Genomic DNA, 20,814 nt, shown 5'->3' on the forward strand with positions numbered 1-20,814 from the left:
CGTCTTGTTTTTTCTCTGTTTGTTTTTTTTATCTTGCGGTGTCGTCTGTGATGGCTCGCTTGTGGTGTGGGTGGGACGTTGTGGGGTGTAGGAGTGAGGTGGGCGGCGTAGGCCGGCGTTGATAGAGAGGAGGTGGGTTCTGACTTTGTGGGGGCGTAAATGGTGGGTGTTGTGGTGATGTGTGTGTGGTTGGGTGTGTGGGTGGGTGGGTGGGTGTGGGTTTGTGTGTGTGTGTGTGTGTGTGTGTGTGTGTGTGTGTAGACTGGGAATAATTTGATTCTACCAATTGCTCTATTGTATCATTGTGTCTAGCAGCTTACAACAGCGGATGCAACCTGCGATCCGCCGGTAACGGGATATCAATGTTCGTCGTTAAGTCGTCATGTTTCCGTGTTGCTCCATTCGCCCAGCTCCCACTGCTCCCTCAACCCCCTGCTGCTCACCTCCAGCAAACCCAGCCGTTTCGCTGTCACATCTCAACGCTAGCCTCTCCAGTGTCCAGGCGTGTCCCTCTTGATCCCACCTCGAGATGATAAGTCTGACCGTATTGAATGCATGACTCTCTCCAAAGGCCCCAAAAGCCAAGCGATCGATTTGTGTTGTTCTCCTAGCCTCTGACTTCCATTCGAGGTAGAAGTGAGGGAGTTGATGGTTCGTACATATATTCAAGTTTCGAGGGCAACGGTGCTAATTCGAGCTGTCATGCCCCCAGTCTTCTGGTATGTCTGATTCTTTGCTGGTGATGCCTGCATCCAAGAGAGTCATGCTCCCATGTTGGTGTCAGGACGACTTGTCCTTAAATGGGCCAACCTTTGCCCACCAAAGTAGCACAAGGACAATGGCCACGATGGCCAGTATGAAGCTAATGGCGATGAAGCAGCCTATCATTCGGGTGCGACGTTGTTTCTTCCGATTTCGCTCAAGCCATGTATCTCTGTGAAAGGTCGTTAGTCCGTTCACCTCTCCAAAACCTCCGTGCTATCTGCCGCTAACGTACGTATGCTTCAAAGGCGCAGTAGAAGACGCAGTTGAATTTGACCTGGTATCTGAAATGGTTCCCTTCTCTTCATCCAAATGTACTGCCATTGAAAACCGCCGCCAGAATGCTGGATCTCGAACACCTGCCGCCATGATGCTTGACGATTCAGTGATAAAGCAGGTGTGCGTGTCTAACGACGAGTTTCGGCGATTGCGCCCGAGCAATATTCCAAAGGGTTTCTAATGTCGGAAGACCGGCGAGCAGAGATTGAAGGATAGCTGCAGAACGTTTCGAGATAGAGCGACACAACCAAGAGGCACAAAAGGTGGTACAAAATGAGTGGACGATACTGAGGCACAAAGGAGTGAAGTGCCACAGACCTGAACGACGACGAACCGGCAAAGAGAATTAAGGACACGGTAGGAAACAACAGATGGTGCAGGAGCCGCCTTGATCACATTCTGGAGAAGCAAGAAGGATTCAACAAGGCTGGAAGGAACAAAACTTGCGCGGAATATGGCAGATGGAGCTGACAGTCGTCGCCAGAAAGCTCCGCAATCCAGGTTCAATGTATCTTCCCCGTTCCAAGGACGGTGAGGTTCCACAAGAATTTGCCCTTTTAATAAAGCATCGCTGTTTGTTGTTTGCCCACCTTGTCTTTTTTTCCTCTCTCTGAGATTCGTCCAACAAATTCGCACAATTTGGTTTGTTTAATCAAAAACCCTGGTCGTGGCGCGTGGCCATGTGGCATCTTTATACACCTTTGGTCAGGCTTTCCCTGTGCAGCAAACGGTTGGCGTCATGGACGAGGGTACAAGGGTGCGCCAATCAGTGTGATCGAGCGCCCAGAGATGGTTCGAGGGGCCAATTTCGCGCCAGATCGAGGTGATTACGAGGAGCCACTGGGAGTCCAAGGCGGGACTATTGATTGGGCTGAAGGGGAATGGCAGTTGAGAAAGCAGAAACGACAATGGTTTGGGGACAAGAAGGAATGGTGATGGATGGCGGTGGGTTGTGGAGATGATGGGAGATTAAAAGGAAGTTGGACGTCGGTTCTTCATTGGTTGGGAGCTTGGAACCGCAGGCGCCTCATTAAATCCTGGCTGCGAAACGCGAAGCCCAGACGCGCCAACGTCGTTATCACCACCAGCCAAACGTCAGAGGTCGCAGCATTAGTCTGGGTTCGAGGTACAGACAGAAGTCCGGTGCTACTCGGTACTCGTATCTTGCTTCAGAGTCTTATCTGGCCGTCTAGCGAACTCAGTACCCGTCTTTAAAGCGCCGATACTCCACATGAAATCCCAGATGATACTTGAGAACTCATCAAAAGTTGACAATCCCGTCCCCGTTGCGAATGCACTCCGCAAGCCGTAAAGTCTAAAGTGAAGATGGACGCGCCGATCCTAAACACAGCAGCTACTAGATAGCTGGAAGCCCTCCCGACGACCAGCCTATACCCGAACAATGGAGAGATAGCCGTGCAGAAGTCAAGAGATATGGGATGTAGATCTCGCCTTGTGCGTTGCCTATCGATGATTGCTACACCACTGGTCAACAGCGTCCAACGCCTCTTCGTGAGAGAGCAAATTGAGTCTCCTTGTTACACTCAGACTATATCATTGTGTTTGCGCAAGACCTGCCAGAATATCAATGGCTCGACGACAATTTATAATTAGAGGTTAAAGGCATGATGTTTCCTGACCATGGCTGTGGAGTTCTACAACTATCCTTGTAAGGCTAATCTGCATGTCAAGCATGAATCGTCTTGATATAGCAGATCCCAGTGGCAGAAACCTTCACTTCGGTTCGCTCCTTCTGACGAACGACTTCCCACCAAGGCCAACCAGTTCGTCGCAGCTATCGAAATCTGCTCGGTTACTTTTTCTTCTTTGCCGGCGGATTGGTCTCAATTCCCTGGTACGACACGGACCCGGGCAATTTCTCCCAGGGCGCAAAGACATTCTTGATGCTCTTCTTATCGAGCACTTTCCTCAGCTCAGGGAAATGTCTGCCGAGGACATCTTTCATACCAGTATCCTGCACCCACTTCAAACCTTCCTTGGTATACGTCGCAGCATTCCATTGGCCCGCAATGAAGCGATCGCTCTTCAGTCGGCGCGACGCCATGAGGATGAAGATGCGGAATGCAGTGTCGCTAAATCCGAAGCCCGCCGGCACAGGCTCGCTATGCGACCCCACCAGCGTGTCCACCAGCTCGATGTCACCGCCATACGCGTCTGAGAGTGCTGCGGCCAATTCTTTGTTGCCTCCAGTCAGCTGCTCAAAGGTCTTGGCTGGTGGCATGTGCAGCAGTCGCCGGAATTGGTTGTATCGTGGTACCCCGCGCTCACGGTCTCGAAGGATATCCACGGTACCCATGTCTCGATGCAGCCCGTCAGGCGTGGTCAGATTGCGGAGGAAGTCTGGATAGTTCGAGTTCGTGATTGCGCCAGGATAGTTGATACCGAACGAGTAGAAGGCGTCAGCAAAGGTGATTTCACCATCGAGCGGTTTCTGCGCGTCGCGGAAGAGCATGTCCTCGACACGTTTGCAACTTTTGAGTTCGCCGTCACGAGCATTGAAGAAGGCAATTGTGTCTGGGATGAGAGAGTGCATACGATAAACCGAGACGAACTCCTCGGTGAGGGAATACGGTACACCGAAGTGATCGACTCCGGAGCCTGGGATGCCGCTGATGACTTCACTTGTCTTTGAAATACGACCCAGCTTCTTCGTCAAGGTCTCGCCGACAAGGCCCCACCAATTCGCATTCATGGCGATCTTGAGCGTCGGGTGAGCGAGAATGGCCGGAGTCCATTCCACAGTGTGTATCTTGGCCATCAACGCACAGTTGACGAGACGAGCCTTGTCAAAGATCTGGTCGCCAGTCCAATCGGGGTAGTTTCGCCTCAGCATGTCGCAGATGGAATTGTGTTCCAGCGCGAAAAGAGTGTGCAACATCTCCATGCCGATCCACCAGTTGTTGTTGAACCCCGTCAGCGGGTTGTTCTCGGCATCACGCGGCAGGAACTGTGCTCGGCAATCCTTGGTGAGTAACAGCTTGCCGTCGCTGTGTTTGTTTCGCAGTGTTTCTGTCACGGCCTCACTCGAGCCGTAGATCTGCGAACTGTCCCACCACGCGGTATTGACATTCTTGTACCCTGGGCACCTGCGGTCGGTCTCACTGAGAATCTGATCTGGTTCCGTCTGTGGCAGTTCCATCTTGCCATGGGGCCACTCGTCTCCATGAGGCAGGGGGATATCATAGCTGTTCTCGCTCTGTATTTGTATATGTCAGCATTGCCTCCCTCTTCTAAGATCTTTTGCCACCTACACTTTCATGGAAGAACCAGTCGTGGGTTTGAAATTGGATCCACGCAGCAGCGAGCAAGTTCAATGACGTAGCTGGAATAAAGGACTTTCGTGCCATGAAGCGTTCACTTAACTATTATGGCGCGACAAACATGTTAGCATGGTACCCCTGACGAGAAAGAAGGCCCCATATGCCGTAAATGTGCTGATTCGGCTGGTTCACTCGGTATGAGACAACTCACCATCCTCGGGTTTGGATTCCAAAGATCCTCATCGTAAGGTTTTGGGCAAAAAGCTCTGGGAAAATTGCGCCCCAATCGCATACCAGCGCATCCCATGAGTGGCATTTCAGTTGAGTTGAACTTGCCCTCCGAGTTGCGGGCAGTTTCGAATCGCTTGTCGGTCATGGGGACGGTGGATTGAGTGCCTTGGGCAGTTCCAGAAGGGTAGGCATCATGTAAATTGTACTGGCGAAGCTCGACACGCAAAGCGTCCAAGTTGAGCGCACCGACCAAGCTGGGGAGCTTGTGCCATGGGACGATTTTGTTGACAAGGTGAAAGATGCCCACAAGCAACCGGTCAGTGAAGCTGGCCTTGTAGCTGGGTCTCACAGCTTCGTCCATGTTGGCGAGGGCTGTTGATGGTATTCGAAGGAGAAGGATGGGTAAGGCGTTGCACCGGACGGAGGATGATCTGAGTATGTAAGAAGGGATGAAAGATACCAGAGTCGACGAGTGGAAGTGACGCTGCGCCTGCTCTGGGCTTCAGCTGCTCACTCCTGCATGTGCCCATCCCCATCCCCATCCCCATCAACCCTGTTACACAGCGAAAGCCAGCCACGCTCTTTCCTCAAAGACGCCTTGTTGGGGTTGACCGGCTGCCTGAAGCTGCGACTTGCCTTGCAGGCCGTTCATGTTGGGAAGGGGTTGATGTACCACCTGGCGTGGTGACCAGATATTTGCCAAGCCGCGACAGACAAGTTACAATATTGACTGGTTCGGTTGCGCAGCCAGGCCTTCAGCTCGCATGCAAATCCCTCTCAGCTTATCCAGCTACAACACGAGAGTTGGTCAGGGTCCGGTTCTTCTTGGTTCTTGTGACCCTGATCCTCAGCTTGTGTAACCAACACGTCGAATCGCAGCACATGCCAGCCTGGACGTTGACATGTGCGTGGAGGAGCAATATCAATTCATCTGATCATCCTTGGGTGTTAGCCTTCCATCATCCTTTGAGTCGACAGTATCCAAACACACCTGAAGCCCCAGAGTAATCTGCATCACTACCGCAATCGCCAGTATGCACTTGACCCTTACCAACATTGCGAAGACCGCGTTCACGGGAGGCTACCGCGACAAGTCCACAGCAACATCCCACCACGACGAAGAAGATCACAGATACATTCGCGGCGACATCGAAGCTCGTGGTCCGTGTCCCGGGTTGAATGCATTGGCGAACCAGGGGTATCTGTAAGTAGTATTGTCCGGCTTCGTCCCCCTGAAGATGTCCTGTGTTGATTCTGGTGTAGTCCACGAGACGGCAAAAACCTCACCATTCCTCAAGTCCAACATGCACTGGAGACCGCCTTGCACATGTCACCACTTGCCGCCGCTTCCCTGTGCAGCAGTCTTCCTCCTCTGTTGCGTAAGGACGGCACATTCGACCTGGTTGACACACGGCGCCACAATGTCATCGAGCACGACTCATCCTTCACCCGGCTTGATTTCCACCAGGGCGACAACTACACTTTTCAGCCAGATATGCTGCAGGCCATGATCAACGATGCGGATGGCGGGCCCGTCACTCTGCGATCATTGGCGAAGACATTCATCCGTCGGGACAAGGAGAGTCGGGCAGCAGGAGCACCACGGCTGCCCTTTGATCTCTGGTTTGTGCGAGTGTTGCAGGCAGTTGGGGTGATGAACACGGCTCAGACTGGTGGGATCTTGACCAAGGAAGTATTGCATGCTGTTTTCGCCGAGGAGAGGTTCCCGGAAATCATCCTCGAGAACCCGACACCGAGGACTGTCTTGACATTGCTTGGGAATGCCTTGGGGATGATGCGATATGTCATCTTCGGGCCTTAGGACGAATAGAAGCAGTCGAAGCACCTCTTGAGTATTATTACCGCCACATCAAGGTTGCGAAGCTCGATTATAGTTTTTTTCGAATTCTGCAAGGCTCTAATCTGCCCAAATGCTCCCCAGTACAACTGTCCGATATATTGCCGATAATCCTGCATGCCCTGTTTGCCTGTTCAATCATTCAGTCTTTCACCTGTCTTCAAATAACAGGAGTTTGTTTTCAGCCCAGCGCTACCTCCCTTAGACCTGATGCAATTACTTCAAATCTCAGTCTCGCGGGAGAATTTACTACTCCGGAGCCTGACCGTTTGTTCCAGTCTCTCTCGGCTGTTCACCGGCGGCAACCTCCTCGATGGCTTCGCGGAGGATACCCAGGCCCTTTGCCATGTCTGCCTCGGAAATGTTCAGCGGCGGGATGAACCGCAAGGTGTCGTAGATGGAGGTGGTGAGGATCAGCATGCCCTTGTCCATGCACCTGGCCTGGACCTTGGAGGCGAGGCCCTTGCCGGACACGAACTCGATCGCCTGCATCAGCCCGAGCCCGCGCACGTCGTGGATCATGTGGCCAAAGTCGGCTTTGGCCTGGCGCAGCATGTCGGCCATTTCCTTGCCGCGCACGTTGACATTCTCCAAAATCTTCTCCTCCTGGAAGGCCTTGGCCACGGCGACCCCGGCCGCGCACGACACCGCGTTGCCCGCATATGTCCCGCCCATGGAGCCGGGCTTCTGCGTGTCCATTAGCTCCTTTCGTGACACGATCCCGGACAGCGGAAAGCCGTTTGCGATGCCCTTGGCCATGACCAAGATGTCGGGTCGGACGCCCCAGTGCTCGATGGCGAACATCTTGCCGGTCCGACCAAAGCCAGATTGCACTTCATCTGTGACAAGGAGGATGTTGTTCTTGTCACAAATCTCCCGGACCCGTGCGAGGTATCCTGGCGGAGGGGGAACGTATCCGCCTTCTCCGAGAACGGGCTCGATGAAGATGGCTGCGGTATCTGACGGGGCTGATTCCCTCTTGAGGAGGAGCTCCAGCTGAGTCACAGGATCCATGCAGCAGTTGTCGAAGCCATGTTTGCCGGTATGTTGAGCAATGGAACACTGCGCACAGTAAGGGAACGGCACCGAAAACACTCCTGGCATAAGTGGTCCATAATTCTCGGAATAAATGGTCTTTGACCGCGTCATTGCCATGGTCCCGAAGGTGCGGCCATGGTAAGAGCCCTGCATGACAATGATGTTCTGCTTCTTGGTGGCATGGCGAGCCAGCTTGACGGCCGCCTCCACGGCTTCCGAACCCGAGTTCCAGAAAAAGAACGTGTCGAGGGATTTGTGCGGCATCAGCGGCAATAGCGACTCGATGAGCTCGAGATAGGGTTTTTGGAACGCAATATTGACCTGAGCATGGACGATTTTGGCGGCCTGAGCTTGAACGGCCTTGGTGACGGCGGGATGGCAATGGCCCAGATTGGCCACGCCAATCCCGCAAGTGAAGTCGAGCATCCTCTTCCCCGACGCCATGGTCACATAGCTCCCCGAGCCGCTTTCGATGACTTCTGTGGAGAGACGTCCAATTCCTTTGGCCACATGGCGAATGCCAAACTCGGCGAGCTTGGGAGCGCTCATGGTGGTCGATGCTTGTGGGTGGATGGGTCTCCGGATGCAGTGTTGGCTCCTCGAGTAGCAAATAAGAAGTCAACGCAGTGACCCAAGAAGACAAGGATAATCTCTAGGTAACCCGGCTGCCCAGATCTCGAGTATTAGAGGCTTGGAAACGGACAGGGAAAAAAATGAAGCCGCTGGCGGTTGCAGTATTTTGGCCTGGATGTTGATTACGTTTAACCTTTACGTCATTGGCCAGCAGCGGACAAGAGCGGATAAGTGACGTTCGGGTTCTTTGATTTTCCGGCTCCGGGATACAAAATGTCAAACAAGCTTCGAGTTCCGTAGCACAAGCAATTGCGGGAGATAGTCGTCAAAGCTAATACTCAAGTTGCCATACTCTACAGCATACTACTACAGGACACTAGTATCTCAGTAGCTCGGGCCTCAGCTGTCTAGTTGTCGTACCCAGCCCAAAAAAGCTACGAGCCCTGCCTGTCCTCTAGCATTCTAACAACCAGGGAGCTTAAACAGCAAACCCCCCTACAGGAGCAGAGGTCTGAGCCCTGTATACACCTGCTCTGCTCATATCTTGATGTTCTCCTCTGGTTTTGTGTGCTCGACGGTTGCCTCAACCTTCTCAGTCATCAACTCTTTCACGCCCTTGAGGAACCAAACACCGACCAAGGCAAGGACAACAAAGGGGATGATGCTGGCCCAGGCAAGTCTATACGCGTGAGCATACGCCCAGTGGCTGGCATCCAGCGTCTTAGCCTGAATGGTCTCATTCATTCCTGGGACTGTGGACAGGCCAGTCCCGGCAGTCAGAGCTGTTATGAGGGCAGGCACAGATGACTCGGGTAACCCGGCTGCGACTGCGGCATTGCCGACCTTGGTGGGATAGGATTTAAGCTTGCCGTTGATGATGGCATCAAGAACTGCCGAGCCGAATGCTCCTCCGATAGCGCGGGCAGAGAAACCCAGACCAGTTGCAGTGGAGAGGAAGGCGTGAGGAGCGGTGAATTGAATCAATGCCACAATCAGGGTCAAAGGACCGGACTGCCCAAGGCCGGACAGAACATTGAACCCAATTTGAGCATTATTCATGCTAGGTGTGATAACGGCATAGCAGATGCAGCTGGTAATCACAGTCCATTAGTGTGGTGCTTGGCGAATGACCTGCAAGCACTTACACGACGAGGAATATAATGAAAGTCGCAATCAATGGAGACTTCAAATCCTTGTACTTGGTAGCGTACAGCCTGCGTATCTCGTTAGCAGCTGCAACTGCTAGAAGTGCCGCACACTCACGTTAGAGGGATGGACGCGAACAAAGTCACAAGATTGTAAGATAGCTGTCGGATGGAGATTTTCCATGCATTGGTCTGGAAACCGAGATTGAGCACGATTTGAGGTGTCACGCTGTTGACGGCGCTGTAGAAAATCCACCCCTCGACTGCGAAAGCAAATACCGAGAGGGCGAAATTTGGTGACCCCTTGAAGAAGACGTGGGCGACAATTCCATCGGTCCGGCCTTTCCATTCTGTATTTCAACGTTAGCGAGTGTGATGGCAAGAAGACGCCTGTTCTGCGGTGGTACAAACCATAAATACAGAAGATAGCCAAAAATCCGAGTCCAATGCCTAGAGGAGCAGCAACATGGACATCTGACCAGGCGTAGGCACCTCCTGCCCAGTCCAATGCCAGTAAAAGCAGTGTACAAGCCACGATGAACACGAATGATCCAATGGGGTCGATAGCCCAAATGTATTGTTTCAATGACATCTTAGGGTAGTCGGACCGTCGAGTGGGATGGTAGAAAAGGACGAGCCCGAGAAAAGTAGCGGCGTGGAAGGCGGCTTGCATCCAGAAGATGTCTCGCCAGCCTGATGGACTTTGGTTTGTGACACCACCTGATCCCAGACCACCGATCCTGTAGAAGTTCGGTCAGCAAGTGGTGATACATCTTAATGAGTCGGGCGTAGCGTACAGTCCACCCACTGCACCTCCGAGAAAGGCGAAACCATTGGCGAGGGCTCTGTATTTGAGAGGCAGGACCTCGCTGGGAATGGCTTGGACAATGGCAATCGTGCTCAAAGTCACACCAATGAGGATACCCCCTCCAATGAGCATGGACATTGAGGTTGCTTTGGCTGATATGACCGCACCCGCGAAGGCAATGAGTGGCGGGATTGAAGCGAGCCATTTTCGATCCAGGACATCGCTTAGACGACCGACGATGGGAGACAGCACGCTCTGCATGAGCAACGGCCCCTCTGTGATTCTCAAAGTCAGCAACCGGGAGCGGTAGTCAAAGCTATCCTCTTGTCACTCACGAATGATCCAGCCTGCAATTGGTGCATCGCCCAAATCTCGAATGATGAAGGCAATCACAGATCCAGCAGCCACGACGACGAAAACCTGAGCCATAATGGCAAAACAGGTGACAAAAACGACGAGCCATGATCGCCAACTCAGGTTGACGTGCTCAGCCTCGTTGAGCTCTTGGATATGTTGCATGGGAGCCTCGAACTCTGCGGCCCGCTGTCTCTCAATCTCTTGAATTTGCGTGGCATTTTCGATGTTTTCGGTCGTCTGTGAGACGTCCTTCTCAGCCACCATCTTGTTGAGTTTGAGTATCCTCGGAACTAAAGGTGAAGAGCGACAGAAAGGGAGGCAGAGAGCGAAGTTGGTCAGGGGAACTTTTGACTGGAAGCCTTCTCCAGGGAGTTATAGGCTGTCCACGGACCGGTACGTATCATGTTCGACTTCTTTGTCCACGTTCTGGCCACCATTTTTGCCCCGGCAGTTGGTCTAGAGGCGTTCACCGGGCACACTCCGTTGAGCTCCTCCACAACAAGCAGCAAATTTCAGGCATGCGGTGGCTGAGGATGGGGCAGGATAGTCAATCTTGGGGTACAAGCTAACTGTCAATCGTCCGCCTAAGTCTTGATGATGCATACTTTGGGGGGTATTTTCCGGGACTGCGTCTGACCCGCACGTGGCGATGATTCGGCGTATTCTGGGCGTAATTGTACGAGGAGGTGTTTGGGGGCACGCGGTGCAAGCAGTGGGTAAAAGCCAGGATGGAAATGGAGGTGGATGGTGGAATTGTGGCATCTTGCGGAGAAGCTGGAGCTGCTTGTGGGGTCCAATATGTCGACGATGTCCTGTTTTGACAAGTGTCAGTCGCCTGCGCACAGCTCACCGGCTTTTTGGATACCCGAAGGATTTAGCCACAGCTCTGAGGTGTTCGGAGCTGCGCTGGTTCTCCGTGCTATGATTGAAGCCACACTTCAGTGGTCGAAAGGGATCCCTTATCAGGGCATCCTTCAGGTGGGCTGCATGACTAAGTCAAGATGTCTGACAACACATCTGTCTTGCTGTTGCTCGTGAAATGGTGGATGGGTAGAGCTTCGAGATATGGGACAGTATATGCGACGAGAGTGTGGTGATAAGCCAGCTCTCTCTCCAACGCTACAAAGCTGCGCGACAACTCCAGACACTACATTCGCCATCAACGCCTTCAATGAATGAAATCTACGCTTGCATTAATTTCTCTTCACTGTCTAGTGAAGGTCTGAACAATAAGTACCATCACAACATCGACGGTGAGAAAGACAGCACAACTGAGTGCTTCATTTGCGTGTCTTCACTCTTCGCTTGACTTGCATGTCTTCGGTATTGACTTCACTGTCATGGATCCTTTATGCACTCATGGTGATTTTCTTGCTCGACATAGTCACAGGCAAGTGACGCATCTTCTCACGGTAACTGTCCTCAAATTCACTCTGAAGACTCAACAATATCTAATGCACTCACAGAATTCGCTCGTTGATTGTTACATCCACGAGTCTGTCACTACTACGCTTTTATAAATTCCTCTTCAATATTTTCTTTCTTTCTTTTTTTCTTCCTCGCTTGACAATTGCTTCGTGGCCTGGTAAAACGTCAATCCACACCATCATGGATGCACCAGACCTCACACAGAAGGTCAAACCAGAAGCACCAAGATCCAAACCAGGCTTCCCTCGGATGGGAGGTTTTCGCGCCACAGTCGCGTCAACAGTCGCGTCCACAGGGAGTCCTCTGCAGAATGATCTGGACCGGGACATGGAGATTCGGGACGTTGAACATGGAAAAAATGATACAGACTACCCTGTACTCAATCCTGTGAATGTGCGAAAGACACCAAACGCTTCAGCTCGAAAGCACGAATCGGAAGACAGCAGTGTCGCGGAAGGAGACAAGCATCAATCTGGAATTTCTAACGGCCCACCGAACAAAGGGAGGGTCATCAACAAAACACCTCGATTCAACAAAATCTCCAAACCAACGGGTGAAGAAATCAAAGAGTTGTCTCAGTCAAGTATGTCTTTGATCCATGTCCGTCAACGCTCTCCTTGGGTTTGATATTGTTCCCTACCGACTGCTACTGACACCAACCTTCTCAAGGAAGCGCCGTAGATTGGCGAAACCGCAAAGAAGTCGAAGAAGCTTACAGAAAGAAAGTCTGCGCAATGATTGACGATGACATCCTGGACCAAGTCAACGCAGAAGGAGGCATCACCCCGATCGGAAGAATGTACAAGGCTGTCTGCTGGATGCTGAAGCGACAAAATGGTGACAATGCGCATGTTACCCAGAAGGCAGGTCAAGAGGACATCACAACCTTGAGGGCTGAAAATAAAGCAATGAGGAAGGCGATCGATAGATCTATGCAACTGCTGGATTCTGCATGAGCCAAGGATTCTTATCTGTCGCGAAAGATCTTCTGGTTGACTTTGTGCTGGACTGGCTTTGTTACGGAAAGAGACTGTGCCGGCACAACGAGACTGCGCATTCGGGGCTCACGCCTCACACCCTGTGAGCGAGGTTCTAAGATGTTGAACATGGTGATCCACAAGCTCCAGAACATGAGGTAGCAAGATACTGAAATGCGCTATTCTATCCTCCCACCCAGGTATAGAGTCTATGTCTCAAAAGTACAACCGCGTTACCCCGACCACTGTGATTCTAACCCTCGGTGCCTCTATAACTTGGCCTGCTTCGGGCTCGGGAAGACTGCTTTATCGTGCACACACGTAACACAGAGCTTGTCGTTTACGTAGATCTTGCCCACAATGTTTGCCGTGTTCCTCCCAGCCGCTTGAACCTCACAGTCCACAATCGCCTTGCTGCCCATCGGGACTGGCCGCAAATAGCTCATAGTGATCGTCCTGCTGACATGTCCACCATCTAGGAACCCCGGGCGCGCGATCGTCAGGAGCGCCGTACTCGTCAGATTATCCAGCAGCGTCGCCGAAGCGCCACCGTGCAAGTTGCCAGATTTGTTGCACAACTCCGACCCGACATCCAGGCTCCATTTCACAAAGTTGGGTTGCGCATCGAGAAGTTCCAGGTTGGCGTTTCGAAGCGAGTGCGTGTCAAAACCGAAGTATTCTGGGTCGTCAAGGACTTCTTTTTCGAGACGAAGGACCCGGTCGCGGAGCGGTAGAGCGAGGAAGTCCGCGACCTGGAAGACTTTGATGTGGTGGCTTACTTTGCTGGCTTCTGACATGATGGCAAGTGGAAAACAAAATTACTGGAGACTTGAATGCTGTTGATTTTGGTTGGCTGCTCAATTCTCGGACAAAGTAGTTGTAGTTATATCAATTTCGTTTCTGTATTTCTTGGACTTGGAGGTGGAATACAAATCGGAGTGTTCGAAGCTGAAAGAGCTAGTCCTTGAAGACTATCTATAAGACTTCTATGAGGCAGTCAGCCGCAAAAGAAATGGACGTCAGCGAGGATGTTGGTCACGGTTGAGTGTAGAAAATGGGAATTTGATGAGATTGTCCTCAGTTGCCGAGGCACGCGAGGTTCACTACTTTTAGCTTCAGCACGTGGTGATAACGATAAAGAGAGGCAAGCCGCCAATTCGAGCATCGCCGACGCAGTCAGCCTCCCTTCTGTCACCCCGCTCTAAGTAACGAGTTAAACAGCCATTGGCCCTAGGGGATGCATGATTACAGTGCTAACTGGTCCATTCCCCAAACGTTTGATCGCCAACCGACTGACTATCACGGCAATGTATGAAGATGCTAGACGCGCGCTTTGGACCCCGGACGTATGCAACCTAAGGATAGTGAGGCTGATGCGCATTCCAGTCCCCATCACGGACAACACGAGTATTAAAGCCAACGTTGCCTATTCTCCATCTCCACTCCGTGGGATCCATCTCGTTTCAGCTTCTCAGCCGAACATTACACTTCTCTAGACCCCTCTTCTTGAATATGGTGTTGTTGGAAGGGTGGTACCATTGTCAAGACGATGGAAGAGGACGAAAATGTCGATAACGCTACCTCTGCCGAGAACAACAAACAATCCAGACGGGAGCGGCTAAAGGGAGCCCTCTCCCGCACCAAGAGCAAGTTCAAGAAGCACACAAGTGACACAAATGAAGAGAGGGATCTTCCGGATGACGTGAACGAGTTTTTGGCTGCAGGCAGGACATCTCTCTCGAGCGGACCACGGCCAGTAGATAGTCTTCCGCATCTTCAACGCACCCCTGCCACCTCGAACCTTGACCAGAGCTCGCCGGTTTCTACCAGACCATCGACGTCTGAATCATTCACGAATCCCTCCGCCCCCCAACGCTCACCGAAGAAGGTCTCTGTCCCAAGAATAGACGTCACAAATTCTCAACGCTGGCCTCGCGCTCAACCCATTGGAACTACCGAACAGGACATCAACGACTTCTTGCGTCCTGAATACCAAGGGCGCAGTCAATCGGTCAGCTCCTTCTCCAATAAGCCGAAGCGCAAGGGACGTGGTAGAGGACTCAGCGTCTCCTTTATCGAAGCCCCCCCTGTCATTATTGGCGAGGGCGGAGACGATGCGCCCACACCTCCAGTTGAGATCTCAAAGGCCAGACAACGAGCCCGATCTGCCTCGCCGATGCCCAACCGCGGGCAATCTCAGTCGCGTGACCACTCGGGAAGTCCTACGAACGGGGCCTACGATCTACGAAATGCTCCCCTCCCTCATCCACCACGTCAGGGAGGTCCACCCCCAGACATCTTGCGGCCTAGGATGCTACAAAGAGTACAGACAGGGAACTTCTCGGGCAGCAGAGGGGCATCTGCGTTGGATAAAGAGTTTGAAATGACACTTCGTCTGGGGTCAAATGCAGTCAACTCTCCGGTCAGCCCGGGAGAATCACCTAATACTCCGGAGCTCCATGCTCCGAAACCAGTACGGGTGATCCACCCGCCACCACCAGTGCTGGAAGAACCCATACAGTCACATATCGTCAAAAAGGAGGTTCAGAGCACAGATCTGCGCAAACAGTTCAGAGAAGGGGATGCCTTACGTATGCATCTCGATACGGAAGCGCCAGATGTCGTCGACAGCATCGCTGGTGATGGGGCAGTTAGGGGTGGGATCCATCCTGATGAGCAGAGGCCTTCCAAATGGATTTGAAAACGATCTCTGTTCGCTTCCAAAGTGCTCTACGTCTATGAAATGAAGATCTAGCTAGATGTCCCGTTGACTGCGGTCAGCGCCTTGAAACCCTGGATCAGGTCATCGAGCAGGTCCTTTTCGTCTTCAATGCCGATGCTGACCCTCAGGAGATCCTTTTCCACCGTTGAATCGGTCATTGTCCTCCATTCAATCAAGCTCTCGATCCCGCCTAAACTGGTCGCGTGATGGAAGAGATGGAGCTTGCTAGGCAATGCCCTTGCGAACTCCTGCGATTTCAAAACGATAGAAAATACCGGGCCATAGCCGTTGGGCATTTGTTTCTTCAGCCAAGTCTTGTAATCCTTGGTTTGCAGACTCGCATGATCCACCTTTTTGACGACGGACTTAATGATCTCCGCGTCAGAGAGAGACAGGCCTGTGCCGACAGTGTGACCCGTCAGAGCGCCGTCAAGGGCATCAACTATCCTTCTCGCCGATTCACTCTGCTTCATGACTCGGAGTTCGAGGGTTCGAATACTCCTTACACCAAGCCAACCTTCCAAACCGCCCATCACGGAGCCCAGATACACTCGATCCTGCAACATCTTGGGTATCCACTCCTTCTGTTTCACAGCCAAGACGCCACACAGTAAATCGGAGTGGCCACCAAAGTACTTTGTCCCTGAATGCATGACGATATCCGCACCGTGCTTGAAGGGATCCTGTAGGGGCGGCGGCGCAAACGTGGAGTCTACGCTGAGGTATGCACCTCGTGAATGCGCAATGTCCGCGTAATGCTGTATATCAAAGGCCAACCCTGTCGGATTGACTGGTGTTTCCAGATGCAAAAGGTCCCCCTCCTGCAAATCTTCAGGTTTGCAGTCCAGCGGCAGGAGCTGCAGCCCAGAAAGCCTCTGGTGGAGTCTCAACACCCCATGGCATCCATGGTATCCTGCGCCAATAGCCACTCTCTTTGGGTTCAGAAACGTGATCAGTGCATTGAATGCAGCGAGCCCAGAAGAATATGTCAAGCAAGGGTTCTTCAGCAGCACACCTAGGATCGTCTCCAAGCGTGATGTACTGGGTGTCGTATGGCGGGAGTAGTTGTGTTCTGTAGGCTCAAAGATAGGTTCCGATCTTTCATGATATGGGCGCAGTTGCGCAGGGTCCTTGTCATAACGAAAGGTCGTGGAGACGTGAATAGGAGGGGCGACGTCGTGGACCACGTTGAGAGGGTCGTCGGCATGGATGGCAAGGGTGGAAGGAGAGAGCGACGTCAAGTCAAAATGTTCAGATAGATCTTCAACTGCTTGTGACTCGGCGGGGGGCGCGGGCTGAGGGTTTTCGGAAGAACTGTCCCCATCAAGAGGCAAGGTCCCGTTGGTGGTGACCATCTTTGGGGGATGCGTATGAGATGTTATGAACCCGACTCTAAGGGGGATCTTCAGGATACTATTATGATCAGTGAAAATGAATGATCAAAATCGGCGCCCTCCCAATGACATGGGACAAATTATAGGTGGATTAGTTACGATAGCTGCGGGGAAGCCCGTATCCCACCAGCTCACTCCCACTAACCCTGCGTGCCCTGGTGGCCTTGGCTATTGAGCTCCAGCTAGCCCCTTGCTTGAAGTGATTGAACTGGATACAAGAAAGTTCGTCTTACTGTGAGAAGGTGGTACGGTAAGCCATGTTATATTTTATCATGGCTGGCAGTAATTGCCAGGAACGAAGGATATCCAAAGGATGCCTTCCCTAATCATCACCTGCGGCGCTGGGCAGGTCCAAACAGTCGCTGGTTAGTCAACCACTTGAGTTCCCCCTCCAGCCTTTGTGTTACACAACATGCTCTCATGAACAAGCTTGTCAAATGCTCTCAGAAGGCCTGTGCCAATCAAGCATGATCACGAGGCACACAAATTGGCTAGTAGTGCTAAGCTTGTGTCCTTAAGTACCTTGTGTCTCTGTTGGCCGGGTTCAGGACTTCATATCTTCCCAAAGTATCGCCCCAACGATGGAGGTATCCATTGCGAATCTTGACTCAAGGTTTACCAGAGACAAGTTGAGAGAGTCCTTGACTCCTATCCTCTCCGAATCTCAAATATATGTCTTCGAAGTCCGGAAAGCGATTGGGAAGACATTCGCAACTCTCACCATTGCAGATGCTCTCAAAGCACGGAGCCTTTTGTCCAAAGCGCGTGCTTACCCAAATCTCCTCTTATCTCCATCTGGGCGACCTGCAGTGTTCGATGTGAGTCGTAGACGGGCGGATCCTCACTGGCTGCGTGTGCTGCACAAGGAAGAGAAGGACCGTCAGAGCCTCCAAGCAAGGCAGAAGTCTTCGAAGCTGGCCCCAGAAGCCCCAGAAGGCGAAAAAGACAGGGATCTGAAAATTACGACACTGCGCTGCGGCCGATGGGAGGCAGCGACTGGAAAGACTACATTCGTGCCTTATTTCGAGGTCCGTACAGATGGCAAGCTGACGAGGGAGACACGAGCACTGGTGGTACAAGTTACCGCCACTCCTTCCAAGCGCCACGATCTAGTAATGGATCTGTACTCCATCCTCGCTCTGGCTGTATCACCGGGGAAATCCTACAGTACTTTGACCATCACGCTGAAAACTGCACCAAAAATCTACGAGCATGAGGCCCCTGCAGCGACTCCCGACCTACCTGAGCTGTTTGAAGCTTTACACCTACACTCGCAACCTTCCAGGAGGTTTCGTGAGTGCACATTGCCAGGCACCGATTCTGGCGTCGTCGGAAGCTGCCTGACATACAGCATGGTTGTGTTAGCAGGAGCTGCTAACCTGCAACGCCGCGTCAAAGCAATGACTTACCATCGATTTCCTATCACAAATCTGCCAGCCACTTCTCCTTTCCGACAAGCCAGCTTCTCAAGACAATTGTCCAGTCTGAATTCACATGTTGCGGCACTAAACTGCTCTTTCGCATGGAGGTTTCAAATACACGGATTGTGGGCCAACGGCGTCCTCTCTCCAGCGGACGTCCAGTTCCTCCTGCCCGCGATGCGTGACTTGGTAGCTCGGTCAGGCGAACAGACAATGATTTCGGTTGTGCGACGACTTAATCTACAACTCTTTCATAACGATGCCACCACTGACCAGAAACACAGCGCTGTAAACATTGCGTTAAACAGTCTTCAACAAGACGCGAATCTTTTACTTGACTACGATACCGCGCAAAGTTCTTCGCAAGACTTGGTGTCGACTCACCACGTCACTGTCACTCCTACTGGCATATACCTGTATGGTCCAGAGCTCACCACGTCGAACCGTGTCTTGCGACAATACCGTACACATTCTGACTGCTTTCTCCGGGTTCTGTTTTCCGAAGAGGATGGATCACGCGTAGAGTTTGATAGGGACACTTCCAATGAGCGAGTCCTGCAGGGTCGTTTCAAGTCACTTCTTCGTAATGGCTTGAACATTGCCAACGAACACTTTGACTTCCTCGGTTTCTCGCACTCGTCCTTGCGGTCACAAACATGTTGGTTCATGCGACCTTTTGTCCATGATGGCTCTTTGCTATTTGCAAGAGACCTCATCAGCAAGCTTGGAGACTTCAGCGTGATCAGGTGTCCGGCCAAATGTGCGGCACGAATTGGTCAGGCATTCTCTGAGACCACATCGGCTATATGGGTGCATCCGGACATCGTCCGAGTGGACCCAGACGTCAAGTTTGGACAATATTTGTTCACGGATGGTTGTGGTACAGTTTCAAGGACCACCTGGAAACGGCTGAGGGGCAATGTGCCGTCCCGCGATCAACCTACTTCCTACCAGATTAGGTACAAGGGTGAGCTAAGGTGAGCCAAAGTGGTCGAATGGCCTTTGCTAACCGCTTGTCAGGTGCCAAAGGAATGCTTACACTCGACACGCGCCTGGAGGGAGAGCAGATACATCTACGAGAATCAATGGTCAAGTTCAGCGGTAGCCCATCCGACGAGATTGAAATCTGCGGCTCTAATCTTCGGCCACTCCCTTTCAAGCTGAACCGCCAAATTATCAAAATCCTGGAGGACCTTGGGGTCCCTGACTCGGCGTTTGAAAGGCTGCAAGAACAGGCTATGCAGCGACTACGTCTCAGCGCCTCCTCCAAATCTGTTGCTCTTGCCTTTATCAACGAACACCTCTCCGATGGTAATAGCGGATTGCCCAGGCTTCTCAAATATCTAGATCGCATTGGCGTTGATGCCACGGGGGACAGCTTTTTGAGGGATATCCTGGGAGCACTATTACAAGTCCAGCTCCGAGAGATCAAATATCGGAGTCGCATCCTGGTCCCAGAAGCTCTCACGCTCTACGGGATCAGCGACGAAACTGGGGGGCTAGAGGAAGGCGAGGTCTTTGTGGCCTTTTTTGACAAGAGGACCGGAAGCCATTCCTGCTTGAGTGGACGTGTGGCTGTCACGCGGTCGCCTGCTCTACATCCTGGCGATGTTCAACTTGTTCAAGCCGTGGCACCACCTGACGGGTCTCCACTCTGGAACCTCCAAAACAGCATTGTCTTCAGCCAGCGGGGTACTCGCGACCTACCCAGTATGTTGAGTGGCGGCGACCTAGATGGTGATCTCTTCAACGTCATCTACGATGACGAGCTCTTGCCCAAGAAGACTGTCATTCCCGCTGCATATCTGCCAGTGGTGCCTATGGACATTGGCCGGGCAGTCACTGCTGACGACATGGCAGGGTTCTTCGTAGACTTTATGCAAAATGACCAACTTGGGAGGATCGCCAGTCTCCACCAAGTCTTCGCTGACCTTGACGGCACCCTCTCAGACAAGTGCCTCCTGCTCGCGGAGTTACATTCCAACGCCGTGGACTTTTCCAAGAGTGGCGTCGCCGTGGACACCAAGCGGATCCCGCGAGGCCCCGAGTATAGACCTGACTTTATGGCTCCAAGTGCAAGTATCAAGGTCGAGCGAGGGATCAAAAGACCTGAAGAAGAGACACCTATGCCAGATGGCCGCCAGCGCTATCGCTACTACGAGTCGGATCGGATTTTGGGTCGTTTGTATCGAGCCGTGAACGAGGATGCCTTCTTTGACGACCTCGAGGACGATACCTCCTCGCTATTCAGCAACCCTGCTACCGATGAAGTATTGAGAGACGTTTGCGACTGGGTGGAGAATCATCTCGGCTACTCCCGTATTGAGACCTTTCTTGCCGCCGCGAGGGAAGTGAGAGACTAGTAAGTTTTGTTTGGATGACGCTGAGCTGAGCTAACATGGGCGAGTTATGAATCGATGTTGACGGACATAATGGCTTCATATGCAGTTCGGCGCACGGAGCGACTGACCGAGAAAGAAGTGTTCATCGGTAAGATCTTGGGTCGCTCTGGAGCAGCAACCAAACACCAACGGGAGCAA

General features: G+C 52.3%; 10 protein-coding genes across 10 annotated transcripts; 4 read left to right on the forward strand and 6 right to left on the reverse strand.

Annotated features, from left to right (window-relative positions):
* Positions 1 to 665: 665 nt before the first annotated feature.
* On the reverse strand, positions 666 to 1,131 carry AYO20_07482 (hypothetical protein; the record flags this gene model as incomplete). The annotated part of the gene is made up of 3 exons (XM_022645767.1): positions 666 to 746; positions 811 to 934; positions 998 to 1,131. 3 exons carry the CDS (start codon positions 1,129 to 1,131, stop codon positions 666 to 668), a joined length of 339 nt encoding a protein of 112 aa, XP_022498177.1.
* A 1,723-nt stretch (positions 1,132 to 2,854) lies between these two features.
* AYO20_07483 (hypothetical protein) lies at positions 2,855 to 4,914 on the reverse strand (the record flags this gene model as incomplete). The annotated part of the gene is made up of 3 exons (XM_022645768.1): positions 2,855 to 4,258; positions 4,314 to 4,424; positions 4,534 to 4,914. 3 exons carry the CDS (start codon positions 4,912 to 4,914, stop codon positions 2,855 to 2,857), a joined length of 1,896 nt encoding a protein of 631 aa, XP_022498178.1.
* A 673-nt stretch (positions 4,915 to 5,587) lies between these two features.
* AYO20_07484 (hypothetical protein) lies at positions 5,588 to 6,375 on the forward strand (the record flags this gene model as incomplete). The annotated part of the gene is made up of 2 exons (XM_022645769.1): positions 5,588 to 5,757; positions 5,817 to 6,375. The coding sequence occupies 2 exons, from the start codon at positions 5,588 to 5,590 to the stop codon at positions 6,373 to 6,375; spliced, it is 729 nt and encodes a 242-aa protein (XP_022498179.1).
* A 285-nt stretch (positions 6,376 to 6,660) lies between these two features.
* Positions 6,661 to 7,998, reverse strand: AYO20_07485 (4-aminobutyrate transaminase; the record flags this gene model as incomplete). Its single annotated transcript, XM_022645770.1, has 1 exon — positions 6,661 to 7,998. One exon carries the CDS (start codon positions 7,996 to 7,998, stop codon positions 6,661 to 6,663), a length of 1,338 nt encoding a protein of 445 aa, XP_022498180.1.
* A 561-nt stretch (positions 7,999 to 8,559) lies between these two features.
* Positions 8,560 to 10,596, reverse strand: AYO20_07486 (hypothetical protein; the record flags this gene model as incomplete). Its single annotated transcript, XM_022645771.1, has 6 exons — positions 8,560 to 9,112; positions 9,168 to 9,236; positions 9,286 to 9,517; positions 9,579 to 9,907; positions 9,965 to 10,250; positions 10,311 to 10,596. 6 exons carry the CDS (start codon positions 10,594 to 10,596, stop codon positions 8,560 to 8,562), a joined length of 1,755 nt encoding a protein of 584 aa, XP_022498181.1.
* Positions 10,597 to 11,940: 1,344 nt separating this feature from the next.
* Positions 11,941 to 12,716, forward strand: AYO20_07487 (hypothetical protein; the record flags this gene model as incomplete). Its single annotated transcript, XM_022645772.1, has 2 exons — positions 11,941 to 12,343; positions 12,430 to 12,716. The coding sequence occupies 2 exons, from the start codon at positions 11,941 to 11,943 to the stop codon at positions 12,714 to 12,716; spliced, it is 690 nt and encodes a 229-aa protein (XP_022498182.1).
* A 290-nt stretch (positions 12,717 to 13,006) lies between these two features.
* AYO20_07488 (hypothetical protein) lies at positions 13,007 to 13,534 on the reverse strand (the record flags this gene model as incomplete). The annotated part of the gene is made up of 1 exon (XM_022645773.1): positions 13,007 to 13,534. One exon carries the CDS (start codon positions 13,532 to 13,534, stop codon positions 13,007 to 13,009), a length of 528 nt encoding a protein of 175 aa, XP_022498183.1.
* A 752-nt stretch (positions 13,535 to 14,286) lies between these two features.
* Positions 14,287 to 15,438, forward strand: AYO20_07489 (hypothetical protein; the record flags this gene model as incomplete). The annotated part of the gene is made up of 1 exon (XM_022645774.1): positions 14,287 to 15,438. One exon carries the CDS (start codon positions 14,287 to 14,289, stop codon positions 15,436 to 15,438), a length of 1,152 nt encoding a protein of 383 aa, XP_022498184.1.
* Positions 15,439 to 15,488: 50 nt separating this feature from the next.
* AYO20_07490 (hypothetical protein) lies at positions 15,489 to 16,814 on the reverse strand (the record flags this gene model as incomplete). Its single annotated transcript, XM_022645775.1, has 1 exon — positions 15,489 to 16,814. The coding sequence occupies one exon, from the start codon at positions 16,812 to 16,814 to the stop codon at positions 15,489 to 15,491; it is 1,326 nt and encodes a 441-aa protein (XP_022498185.1).
* Positions 16,815 to 17,434: 620 nt separating this feature from the next.
* On the forward strand, positions 17,435 to 20,637 carry AYO20_07491 (hypothetical protein; the record flags this gene model as incomplete). Its single annotated transcript, XM_022645776.1, has 2 exons — positions 17,435 to 19,241; positions 19,295 to 20,637. 2 exons carry the CDS (start codon positions 17,435 to 17,437, stop codon positions 20,635 to 20,637), a joined length of 3,150 nt encoding a protein of 1,049 aa, XP_022498186.1.
* Between the last annotated feature and the right edge of the window lie 177 nt (positions 20,638 to 20,814).

Source organism: Fonsecaea nubica (assembly GCF_001646965.1).
Source record: "Fonsecaea nubica strain CBS 269.64 chromosome Unknown Scaff53, whole genome shotgun sequence".
Classification (NCBI taxonomy): domain Eukaryota; kingdom Fungi; phylum Ascomycota; class Eurotiomycetes; order Chaetothyriales; family Herpotrichiellaceae; genus Fonsecaea; species Fonsecaea nubica.